We start from the raw sequence: 13,757 nt of genomic DNA on the forward strand, positions 1-13,757 counted from the left end.
GAGCCAGTTAGGAATGACAGCCATTTTTCTACATAGCCCAACCATCTCAAGGGGCTTAAAAGCATTTGGACATTTGACTGACAAGCTGTTCCATGGCCAGGTGTGAGCAGGTCCCTCATTATTTCATTAACTATTAAGCAGTTTAAAGGTCTGGAGTTGATTCCAAGTGTGGAATTTGTATTTGGAAGCTGTCACTGTGAACTCTCAGTATGAGGTCCAAAGAGCTGTCTGTGCAAGTAAAAATAGTCCATCATTAGGCTGAGAAAACAAAGCTAACCCTTTAGAGAGACAGCAGAAACACCAGGAGTGGTCAAATCAACCATTTGCTAGATTCTTAAAAAGAAGGAACACACGGGTGAGCTCAGTAACACCACAAGGTATGGAAAACCACAGAAGACAGCTGTGCTGGATGGTCGCAGAAATCTGTCCTTGGTGAAGAAGAAATAATTCACAACATTTAGCCAAACCAAAAAAACTTTTCCAGAAGTAAACCTATCATTGCCAAAGTCTACAATGAAGAGTGAAAGTAAAGACAAAGGGTTTACCACAAGGTGTAAACCACTAGTAGATCTGAAGCATAGGAAGCACAAATTAAACTTTGCCAGAAAACATTTTTAAAAGCCTGTCCAATTCTGGAACAATTTTCTTTGCAAAAAGGAAACTAAGATCAATATATGCCAGATTGTTGGAAAGAGAGGAATATGGAGGAGAGAACAACAACAACTTTTATTTCTATAGCACATTTTCTTAAAAATGATGTAGCTCAGAGTGCTTTACATGATGAAGAAAGAGAAAAAAGACAATAAATAAGAAAATAAAATTAGGGAACACTAATTAACATAGAATAAAAGTAAGGTCCGATGGCTAGGAAGGCCAGAAAAAACAAAAAAAAAAAACCCTCCAGACGGCTGACATAAATTACCTCAATCAGTCCTCATAGTATTCAGGCTTCACATGGAAGAACTTGATTATGATGGTCATGTGGACCTCTGGCCTTTAATCCATCAATGTAGGGACATCACTGTGTTTTGATCAGATTGCCACCACAGAAAACCGTAAAAAAAAGAATATTAGAGAAAGTAGGGGTTATTACAGATTTCGGAGCCACCATGAATGATAAATGATAATTAATTGAATATATACGGAGCATCAGGATTAAATAAAATAAAGCTATGAGAAAGCCATGTTAAAGAATATGTTGTGAGAATGATCAGCTTATAATCCTATACAACATCATCATGGCACGTGCATACATGGCTGCCAAGGGAAGTCATTTGCTGGTGTTTATCAATGACATGACTGCTGGCAGAAGTAGCAGAATGAATTCTGAAGTATACAGAGCGTTATGCTGTCTGCTCAGATTCAGACAAATGCAACAGAACTGATAGGACGACACTTCACAGTACAGATGGACCAATAAACAAAAACATACTGTGACAGCAAACCAAGTGCTTTTCGGTGCTAAGTAGTGGAATCAATCAATCAATCAATCAATCAATCAATCAATCAATCAATCAACTGACCTCAAACAAATTTTACATGCATTTTACTTGCTGAAGACAAAACTGCACCTGAAGACAGCTGCAGTAAAGACCTGGCAAAGTATCACTAGAGTGGAATCCAGCATGGCCATGGGTTCCAGAATTCAGGCAGTCATTGACTGTAAAGGATTTTCAACCAAAAAGAAAAAGAGCCTCCCAATGGCCAGTGCAGGCCTGGACAGAAATTAAAAACTGCTAAGAATTCTAAAAATGAAAACTATACCCTAATTTAATGTTTCTAATGCTTCTCTCTTGACATTAAGTTCTAGCTTTCTAGATTCTTTTACTCCGAAGCATACATTTTATAATCATTGTACTGTTCTATATACTTTAGAAAAAATATACTTTTCAGTTGTTCCTTACTTATTGCATATTGTGACGTGTGAATCCCTGTCTTGCACCCCAAAACACGAGGCTGAGTCTCATTACTTTAGTGAAACCAACATTATTCCACTTGAAACAGGAACAGCACGGTTATTTATTGTTGCGGGATCTACCACTCTGCTATACACAGACATAGCAATCAGGCAGATTGTGACCAGGTTAGAGACCAAGTAATCTTGTTCCCTACATTTATAATGTTCCTTGCATCACCCATCGATGGCAAGCGCTTATAGCGCAACAGCGATCAACTCGGATCTGATTTAGCTGTAAGCTACTACAGCGTTGGAAGCCCACGGTTGCCCGGCAACAGATAAATTGTCTTCCACTGACCCGGTACTTACGCTTCGGGATGCTCTTCAGTGTGTTGTCCCGTTGGGGGGAGTCCAAACAGAGTTTAGAAACCTTACATCTCCCCCCTCAGGTTTTTCTACACTGGTGTGGGCAAAGTAAGCGTCCAAGCTGGACTCAGCTAGGCGGGAGAGAACATGAGCATTGATGTGTGCAGCCTTGGGGCAGTGGCGAACATCAAAAGCAAAGCCTGTAAACGGATAGACCACTGGGTGAGCCGGGCATTCGTATCCTTCTGTTTGTAAAATGATTGCAGCGGGGCATGGCCAGTCACCAGGGTAAACCATTATCCCCAGAGATAGTAACGGAGGGCTTCCACTGCCCACTTAATCACTAAACACTTCTTTTCAATTGTCAAATAATTGCGCTCTTTGGGTAGCAGCTTTCTGCTGAGAAACGTGATGGGGTGCTGTTCCCCCCTGCTCCAAAACCTAAAGCGCCAACATCTGTTTGCAGAATAAATTCCTTAAAAAGTCTGGATTGCGCAGTACTGGGAATTATGATAAAGTGGCTTTTAGGTCTGCAAAAGCTCTCTCACAGGTGTCAGTCCAGACAACACTATGATTCTTTCTGCCCATTGTCAAAGTCAGTGAAGGGGGGCAGCCTGATGTGCAAAATTGGGAATGAACCGGCTGTAATACCCCATGAGCACGAGGAAAACACAATCCTGACTCTGTGTTTTGAATGGGAATATGCAAGTACCTCCCCCACCTTGTCCATTTGAGGCTTGAACAAATCCTTCCCGTGGAATATCCCAGATAGTGGGTTTCTGACATGTCCAGCTTGCACTTCTTTGGGTTGGCCAACAACCTCGCCAGCTGTAAACTGTAAAGCACTGCCCAAATGCGGACGAGATGAGATTTCCAGTCATTACTGAAAATGACCACATTATCAAGATAGGCATCTGCGTACATGGAATGGGGACATAGGATCTGGTCCATCATTCGTTGAAAGGTGAGCAGTGTGCCATGGAGACTGTCCAACCTGGCCATTGGACCTTACTCTTATTCTATGTTAATTAATGTTGACTTATTTTATTTTATTACTGTGTCTTTTATTTTTCTATTCTTCATTATGTAAAGCACTTTGAGCTACTTTTTGTATGAAAATGTGCTATATAAATAAATGTTGTTGTTGTTGATGTAAATTCAAACAACTCATCCGAAGTGGCAAACATGGTCTTCTTGCAACTGGACTCCTCCAAGGGGTCCTGCCAATAACCCTTCATGAGGTCTACGGTGAAGACATATGAAGCCTGCCCGAGCTTTTCCAACAACTTGTCCACATGCAGCATCTGGTATGCATCAAACTTGGAAATCTTATTCAAACGCCTAAAATCAATACAGAACTAAACCGAACCGTCGCACTTTGAAATGAGTACAATTGGGCTCTGCCATTCAGTTTTGCTTGGCCAAATAACACCTAATTGAAGTATCCGTTGGACTTCCTCGTGTATCACTTCCTTATTGCCTCTGGTAGGTGATATGGGGGCACCTGTATAGTAACACCAAGTGGAGTGACAATCCTGTGTTCTGCAATCAGTGTCTGGCCAGCCATGGCTGAGAAGATGTCCAAGTTCCCCTCAATCAGCGATAGCAATTCCGCTTTCTGGGTGTCAGTTAAATCACTCCCAATAGCAACCTCAGCCCCATCCTCTACACCCTGTTCACCCACGACTGTGTCGCCTCCCACAAAGATAACATCATCCTAAAGTTCGCAGACGACACCACAGTACTTTCTGAGGAGGCTGAGGAAGTTTGGTATGTTGACTAAGATCCTCGGAAACCTACTTTTACAGCTGCATTTTTGAGAGCATCTTGACCAGCTGCATCACCGTGTGGTACAGCAACACTACTGCTATGGACCGCAAATGCCTGCAGAGAGTGGTAAAGACTGCTGAAAAGATCACCAGGACCCCACTGCCCTCTCTGGAGAGCATCTACAATTGCAGAGTCCACAGGAAAAATGCCTCAATCCTCAGGGATAGGGATCCCACCCACCTCCAACACAAACTGTTCACACTTTTACCCTCAGGCAGGAGGTATAGACGTATGAAATGTAGGACTCCCAGGCTAAAGAACTCTTTCTTTCCCAAAGCTATTAGACTCCTAAATAACTGACTGGACTTTATAACCGTGGTCCACCTCATTCTATCTACCTCACACAACTGTATTTGACTTGTCCATCACACACTTACCTGCACAATTACACTTTATACTTCTATTCTGTTTTTATACTTTATGCTGCCTCTGTTACTTATTATCTATCTGCTACTTATTATTTATGTTTATCTTTATACATTGGTTTTGGCATTTGGTGTAGACAGCAAAGAAAGAGTTTCATTGTACAGGGAAACGTGTTTCTTTACTATGCACTGCGGCAGTGACCAGGGGCCTCATGTATAACACCGTGCGTAGAATTCGCACTATAACATGGCGTAAGCACAAAAGCCGAAATGTGCTTACGCACAGAAAAATGGAGATGCAGGAATCTGTGCGTACTCCAACTTCCACGTTCTTCCGCTACATAAATCCCGATCAGTGTGAAAACTAACGTTCGTGCACGCGCTTTATGTAATGCCCCAACTCCTCCCAGAATTACGCCTCTTTGAATATGCAAATGAATATAAATCACCCTTAAACTCAGCTTTCTGTGAAAAGACAATGGGAAAAGCACGGGGGAAAAGGAATAACATACTATTTGGTCAAATAAACCGTGGTATAATCAACAAAAGGAAGTTGATCGAGTGACATAGCGTGTTGGAGAAACTTGAAAGCTCACGTTCACAAAATCGCACAGTGCCGGAAATAAAAAAGAAGTCACATATCAAAGTCGCCGTGAAAAGGCGAGTTGTAGCCCACTGTCTGAGTGTCATATGAAAGCTTATTAGGGTACAGAGAAAAAAAGGCACACAGTGGGGAAAAAGCACGAAATGTCAACTTCAATCTCGACATTTCCACTTTAATCACGTAGTTTATTTTGTCATTAAAGTAGAACATCATAAACTTCATCTTAAAATCTTTTAATTAACCAGTTTCTCAAATCACATCGTAATTAAAGTAGCACATTAAATGCTTTGTTTTGTATTTGATCTTCTACTCGTATGTGCTCTATGTGTGTGAATCACTACTTGCTTCTTAAACTGGCTCTCTTCCTCCAACTGGACACAAAGTCCATTACATTCGTGATATTACAGCTCTCTGAATAACTAAAATACTGAGATGTATACGTGATATCATTTTTATGATGATAGGAGTTAAAGCACATTATTAAACATGTGTTTCACTTTGATGAAATAATTTATTGCAGCAGTACTCAGGGGCGGCTCTAGGCTTGTGGTGGCACTGGGCAGAGGAAGAATCGGTGGCTCCTTCGCCCGCCCATGTCAATATGGTATCTTATGCACGGTGGATGGCCACATCCATTGCAGACACTGCACGGCCGCCTCGTGCTCATGACACAAGCATTTAACTTTTGCCGAAATGTGTCGCTGCGTTTTTAGCTGTGTTGTTATTTTCTCTTTCTGTTTTATATTCAATATATATTGGCGTAGCCGTCACTGCAGTCAGGGCTTTTCTTTCCCCAAGTAATCAATCGCCACACAATCAGCTCTGTAATAGAAGTTAAGCCATCTGTAAGCTTAGCTACCGATTCTTCGAAACGCTTAAGGAACATTGAAATATCTTCGTAGTACATGTTTAATTATTCTATCCTTCACACTCCCAGTGAAGAATATAGATTATTTAAATGAAGTTAAAGTTTTATCTGTATAATTTAACAAACATATTTTGCTGCATTTCACCTTAAAAATGATATTGTCATCATATGTAAATACGCGCTTTATAAAGTGGCTCAGGTTGTGCGATATTATAACTGCAGTGCAAGTTTACAGTGAGGTGATTGTACTTATAAGTACAAACCGTTCTACAAGGTGCAATTGATTGAGTGCAGTTCTTGGGATGAAACTGTTTCTGAACCGCGAGGTCTGTACAGGAAAGGATTTGAAACGTCTTGCCGTGGCTGAGACAGCGTGTCCTTGAAGCTGTATATCGATAATTGTCTTTCCGATCAGCTGCTGCTGTGATTCACACTCAGATACAGTGATATAAATACTCCAAGTGGTGCAGTGAGAGTAATATGGAAAAAGATGATCTGCTGTGGCAACTCCTAACGGTTGGAGCTGAAAGAAGAAGAAGGAGAAGAAGAAGGAGAAGTGAGAGTAACAACGCTAAAGCAGTTATGGTATTTGGAATACTATGGCTGTTCCCTGGACCATTATATTGTTACAAGTTCATTACAATCAGATGCGTTACACTAATAAACGATATGCGGTTAGTTTCAGTGTATTTATAAAGCCGCATCAGGAAAATAAGGAGTAACCACACAGGAACAGTAGCACTGCTCTGACACTGGGTGCCGCCAGTCTGCAAAACCGAGCGGAGAACTTGCGTACGACAAGGTATGAGGTACCGTGGAAAAGTGCGTGGCTTTACGCCAAGTGTAGGTTTTATACATCGCGATTTGAACGAAAAAGTTCTTACGCAACATTTCTGTGCGTACGCACCGTTTATACATGAGGCCCCAGGACTTTGTGACGGTCGTGCCATTCCTTTTAAAGAATAATATGCAAAATTTGTATGGGTTTCTGCTGCCTGGGAATTATGACTTTATAATTCACAGGGGACATACACTTTTCTACCACTTACAGACTGCTGGCCCTTGCTATTCAACCTTAAATTTATATGGGTCAGATGGGATCAACATCAGCATACCATCACCCTTAAACTTGTGGAGTTTACTCGTCTTGTCATAATGACATTTTTGTGCTTCCTGCATGCGCTGCTGATGCTCCACCACAATAGAGGACAACCAGTGTAAGAGTTATATTTGACCACTGCTCTATGTGTGCACCTGGCATGTGTCTGAGTCTCATATCCTTCTGAGCTTATGCTTAAAAGCTGACGCTGTTATTTTATTATTCACTATGATAAATGTATTTCTTGTTACTTCATATAACCCCTTAAGAGAAAATGTTCTTCTGTAGTTCTAAGTTTCCTGTTTTTGTATCAAGCAGGATCATAAAATGAATTAGGCCATTGTTCTTTACTTTTTTTTGTAAAACAAGATGTATGTGGCAAAGTTCACACATCTCCTAAAATAAAAATAAGAATGAAAAATATACATTCAAAAAGTCACGTACATCCTAAACAAACAGGACTATCAATCAAATTGTGGTCATCTAAGGTATCAACATCTGCCATGTCCTGTTAGCAACTAGGTGTAACCAATCCTGTTAAAAGTTTTCTGAATTTGTAATGAATTCCTTTTAAAGAATAGAGACCTAATCAATGGATTGTATAAATAGAGCGCAGAGGACACTTTTTTCTTTGTAAAAAACACTGATATGATGCTTTTTGCCTCTTCGGAGATTTAGATAAAGAATAACGATTGATGCTTTCTCTTACCTGTGTTTTATTGCCTAAATCGGGGCATTCCAGGGAGGGGGGTGTCTTTATTCATAATTTTTTTTCCACACTTGACAATCTACTCTTGCAACAAAATGACTTGGTCGACAAACTTTGCCCCAGGGGGCATTTCACAAGTCCCTGTCCATTCATCCCGAAAAATGTCCAACATCCCATGTGGTCACCAGCCATATAATAGTTTGAAAGATACCACAGTATCCCAGGAAGTTGGATCGTCATGGGCTATCTGCTGAATCATCTGTTTTAGGGTTTTATTAAATTGTTCAGTCAGGCCATAGACCGTGGAGTGTAACTGCTTAATTCCAAAACTTTCGCATAGCTGCTTCATGATGCGAGGCATTAAGGGTGTGCCCTGATCAGTGAGAATCTTGTGAGGGATACCAATAAGTGTGAAAATATCCAAGAGTGCTTTTGCAGTAGTTCGGGCGTCCACCTGTCGCAGCACTGCTATTTCTGGGTATCTTCAGGTGTAATCATTAACACAAGCATATACTGTTAGCCACTTTTACTCCTGGGAAGCCGGCCAACAATATCTAATCTCACCCTCTCAAAGGGGACGTCTAAAATAGTCATTGGTACAAGGGGTGCCCTGGCAGGTCTGTGAGCGGAAACTATTTGACAGTCGGGACAGGCCTTACAAAATCACTCCACATCTCGGCTCATATTCACCCAAGAAAAGCGTTTCGAAATGTGTTCCCTCGTCTTTTTCACTTTGAGGTGACCCCCCAAAACATGATTGTGAGTGATTTTCAAAACCTTCTCTCTGTGCTCACTTGGTACTACCAACTGCTTGATACGCCCATCACCCATGTAATCAGGAATCACCTGATACAAAAAACCATCCTTAAGTAAAAAATGAGGTGTTTTAAAATTCGGGTCCTCTCTCTCCCGATAATGAGAGTCATTTGGGACGTGGGCTTGTCTGAATGCAAAATCCAAGATGTTATTGGCACACTGTAGGCAAGTAAACTCCGCCAGGACGACAGTCTCTGCTTCGTCTGTGTTTGATGCTATTTCGTCTTTGTCCAGCTCTGTATTGAGTATCCGGTCTGTGGAGGCTGTTGCGTGCAACGGCATGGAAAACTTTGGCAGCTGTCTTGGGTTTTCACTTGAGGATGATGATTCGCCCCCCAGCTCACTGGACAACTTAAATTTCAAACCCATTTCCTTAACTGACATTTTCTGTGGTGAGCCCCTCTCTATCCACTATGGGGGTAGGCCCTCTGCAGGTGGTTAAGACCCATGGGAAGAGGGCATTCCTTTTTCTTCTTAGTTGTGGCCAGGGTGAAGTGTCAGATATGGCAGTCCAAACCTTAAAGTTCCTCCCTTTAAATTTCTGGGGTCTGCTGGAGCAAGTCACGGAGGACTACACAGAGGTTGCTACCAGAGTCCAACAGTGCCGAGCATTCCCATCCACCCAACGTAATAGCAATCTTAAAACTGTCCTCCTTTAACATCTCAGGGGAAACTTGCGAGCCGCATATCTGGGCCAGACTGATAGCCATTGTTTGTGCAGGTGGGAGGTGACACTCTTGAGCCAGTTGTCCCAGTTGATCACAGCAAAAGCAACTGCATTTAGTCCGCACTATAGTGTTCACAATTTAGCGTCTTCTGCTCATGGGGCTGGCGACCCAGAAGGTCTGTGCTGGATGGATCGAAATCGGGGTGAGGCCTTGATAGCCCTGTTGTTTCCAGGTGGCTTGTGCCTCCTCTAGTGGGTGGGTCAGATCCAACAGCGAGTGGACGTCGTTCTGTAGCATTTCCCTACAGAGACTCTCGTCTGTCCCTGATAGGACTGCATCAATAGCGAGCTTCTCCACAATGCACTTAAAAGGGTCTCCATGAATCCAGCTTTGAATCAGGTCCACTAAGCCCTGGATCTATCCTCGTACAGGGTGATCCAGATCAATATGCCACAGCTGAAACTGGCGCCCCTTGACTTACAGCCATGTGGATGAAAATCTGTTGCATCATGTAGTCATAATCATCAAGCCTTTTGGGAGGGAGATTACATATGGTTTGGAGGGCTTCTCTGGATAAAAAATGGGATAAAATAGCTATCCAGGCTCCCCTGTCCAAGTGCATCAAAGTTGCCATATGTTCAAAGCAGAATAGGAAACACCTACGGTCGTCTGATAGAGCCATCTTTGGCAGCACATCTCGTGGCCACGCCTAACCAGCGGGGATTACCGGAGTCTCATCTTGCTCTGGGTTTTGCTGTATTTCTTGGGGATCCATCAGTGCAAGGACCCCCTCCTGGTACCATGTGACATGTGAGTCCTTGTCTTGCACCCCAAAACATGAGGCTGAGTCTCAGTACTTTAGCAAAACCAACTTTATTTTATATGCAAAATCATTTTGATAAATAGAAGGATGACTGGAGTCCCAAAAAAAAGTTCGGGTGCCAACCAGGCCATCCCATTTAATGCAATAGTCCAAAAAACTGAACACAGATACACGGTTGGTGGCACAACAGAAATCAGGCTTTTTAATTGCAGTCAGTCAACTAGGCACATTAGGAAAAGGAGATCATCTGAGCAGGTCAGTCACAGGGAGTTGTGTCATGTGGAGGTTTCTCACTGAAGTGAGATGTCCTTTTCTATGATTGACTAAATTTTATAGTATCTCAGTCCGCAACAGACGGGGCCTCTGGGACACTGGTGGGCGGGGGGGGAGGGGGATTGGGGAGTTTCTTTGCCCTCAAGGGGCAGTTTCTCGGTGCTGTGGAGACAAAAACAGATGACAAGGTTAGCAACCACTCCCCCTCTAGTCCTTGGGCAGTATGATGACACACCTTAATACAGTCAGGATGGTGATCCTCAGGGACCCATGCATAACACCTTATATGTAAACTTATGGAAAGCTGTTGTATAAGACATATACATAACTTACAACTCAGCATTAACTACAAGAATTACCTAACACAGGATACAAGGAATAACTGTCCATAAAACATTAACTTTTTTTGCAAAAAAACTCAAAATCAGTTTGATCATGTCTCAATCCATACCTTGCATTTTCGATTCAGCATTAAGGGGTACTTGCCAAATCAAGGATCTCAGGTTCAGGAGCAAATCTGAACAGAATAAGGAGCAGAATAACACTTTCAGCTTGCCAGATAAGTGATTGACTGTTAACAATATTCTTCTTCCACCCTCTCTAATGACTGTTCAACTACACCACATTATCTATCAGGCTGTTCATCTGCTTCACTGTTTTATTCAGTAGATCATTACTTACTGTATATACAGTTTAGATTTAAAATACAAATTTGTATATCTAAAGTTGTGTAAAGCTGCTTAATTTGTTTACTTTGTAAAGTGACTTGTGATAGTACAGTATATGAGTAGTGTAATATGAAGTAAAATAAAAATTTCATTGATTGACAGGCCATGACAGCTGATATTATCTGAGCATATAGTTTGTAGCTGCTTAGCTTTAAAATATTACATAAAGTGGCAAGTGTATGTGCTTAAGTGTTCAAGAAGTAATTAAGGATGTTGTATAACAATTCACAAGAAGGTTCATAGAACCTTAATGCCAAAAATGAAGTTTTACCAATAATTTTTAAAGTACTTAAAAAAAGCTGGAAATATAAATGGCGTACCATTTAATCAATTATTTTAAACTGAAGTTTAAAATGTATACAAATTACTTGATCCCATTGATGTCATATTTGATGCTGTGAATAACTGTGAGTTTTGTGCTACTGAAAACACTATAGATATGATGATATTTGAAGCAATTTAATAAAATGTATTACTTCAGCAATTTCTCTAGCTGCAGGACAAGTAAACTTTGTAGTCCATCAATAAGATAAACAACATGGCATAGTAAACTGTAAATTATTCCACTGCACCATATTAGATGACAATATTACTGTTAAATATAAATAAATTGATTTGTGTCCAGCTTCTCAGATAAGGCTGCTCTAGTGACAGTACCAGAAAAAGAAGTGGGGTGGAATAGGAACGGTAGTATACAAGCATCCTCTAAGAATCAGCCTAGATTTTCGTTCCTAAGTTTATGTTTTTTCATATATAGGAATACAAACCAATTATAGCAATGACACCTAAGCCTTCTACATTCGTTGGTTTTTGAAATGCTAAAATAACGTGTCCCACCAAGGCAACATCAATATATAAAAACTTGTTCAGAGTAAGAAAACTATCGGCAATTAAAGCCAATCATTAGGCCAGTGATTCTGAACCAGTGTGGAACAGGGTGCCACCCAGTGGGCCTCAATGGAATTGCTTAAATGAAAGGAATTGCAACAAAACTGCTTAAAAGCCATCCATCCATTTTCTAAATCCACTCTGCTACTTAATCGACACAGTAACCTTTCACAAAAACAAGCAATAGATCAGGTTTTTAAAGAGAAAATGTGAAGAGAGTGATTCTTCTGGCATTTTTTTAAGTTAATCAAGTGTGTGGTCTAAAAATACAACTCTGAATACATCAAATATGCATTCACAATGGCAGGCAACAATGCTAAACAAAAGCACAGTGTGCTTTAAAACCGTCAAAGATGACTTGACATTTAAACACAAAACATATTTCGTATGTTGGAAAACCTAAAAAATATTTTCAAAGGAAGTAAGACAGGTTGTGACACAACAGAAACCCATAAGTATATTAACAACACACTTGGAAGCTGTTTTCAAAGCTCAATACATAATAACTGCTCAAAAAGCTTTTATTAAGAAATCCATCACAATAGCAGAGGATCTAATCCTGCTTAGTGCGCTGGATGTGTGTTGGGAGGTAATGGGGGAATATGCGGCAACCAAAATCTAGTCCATACCACTATTGAACAACACACTGAGACTGAGAATTTATTATTTGGGTGGTGAAATAGAAAGTCAACTTGTGGAGAGAATAAAGGCAAATACTTATTTTGTCATATACTTGGATGAGTCCACAAACTTCGGTAATGCAGTTTTATTGTTGGCTTTTGTGAAATATTGATGGTATGACAATCTTCAAGAATATATTTGTTTTTGCAAGAAATATCTGACTAAAACAATGGCAGAAGAGATAGTACAATATATTTATGATTACTTCACAGAGAAAAGAATCATTAGGGAGTATTGTGTGGGCATTTGCACCAACAGCGCTGTGTCAATGATGGATATACATTGTGATGATGTCAAACAAATTCAAGAAAGGGCACTGGAGACAAAGTGAATACACTGTTTCGTTCATTGGCATAATGTCACTACAACAGTGTGATGTCATGACAGTTGTGGTGAAAACTGTCAACTACATAAGTAAACGTGCAATTCATTCAAGAAGTTTTGCTCTTCAGTGTGAGAGAATGGATATCAATTATTTGCAGTTCTTGTGTGCTCTCTCTCTCTCTCTCTTTCTGTTTCTTTTCTTTTCTGTTGCTGTATTTAATAGGAATTGTCTTATCTCAGTAATCAAATGGCATTTTTTAGTTATGTGTCTTATCAATGATTGATTGATTATGTGTCATTTTCTCTTTTTATATTATAGGTCAGTATTTGCTTGACAAATGATTGGACAGATTTTAAGAAAGTGGTGAGTTTAAATTAACACATTCTGTCTTTGTCAAATCTGCCATATCAGTACTGCATTTTAACTTGGAATTGTGCAATTTATCAATTATTAGATGTGCTAACCATCTAAGATGGGTCAAAATGCAAGTAATCAATGTAGAGCTCAGAGGTAACATTTGGAGTGCACCATCTGTTTAGATGTATTTTGTAATTCATAATGTAGATAAATACGTTATGTTTGTCATTCCAACAGATGGCATGTCACAAACATAATGAAATCATTGCATTTGTCACTCCAACAGATGGTGCATCACAAACATTTGTAATAATAAAATGCACTGCAATTCTTCATTCCTGCAGGTGGCTCATTACAAACATTACCACTGCTTTTGCAAAACCCATACCAAATGGTTTATAACAGAGACATAGCAACTGGAAGGACTCACATATGTACAGACACATACACTTGTCCTTTT

The 13,757-nt window shown here is 40.4% G+C and overlaps 1 protein-coding gene across 5 annotated transcripts in view; it reads left to right on the top strand.

The window, feature by feature from the left end:
- The window catches only part of LOC120536903, a 405,177-nt gene that overhangs the window by 41,065 nt on the left and 350,355 nt on the right, over positions 1-13,757 (top strand). For all 5 annotated transcript variants that reach the window (XM_039765454.1, XM_039765455.1, XM_039765456.1 and 2 more), the window contains exon 3: positions 13,259-13,303. In XM_039765454.1, coding sequence (XP_039621388.1) covers positions 13,259-13,303 — 45 coding nt within the window. The remainder of the gene's footprint in view (positions 1-13,258; positions 13,304-13,757) is intronic.

The sequence above is a fragment of the Polypterus senegalus genome, chromosome 10 (assembly GCF_016835505.1).
Source record: "Polypterus senegalus isolate Bchr_013 chromosome 10, ASM1683550v1, whole genome shotgun sequence".
NCBI classification, from domain to species: Eukaryota; Metazoa; Chordata; class Cladistia; order Polypteriformes; family Polypteridae; genus Polypterus; species Polypterus senegalus.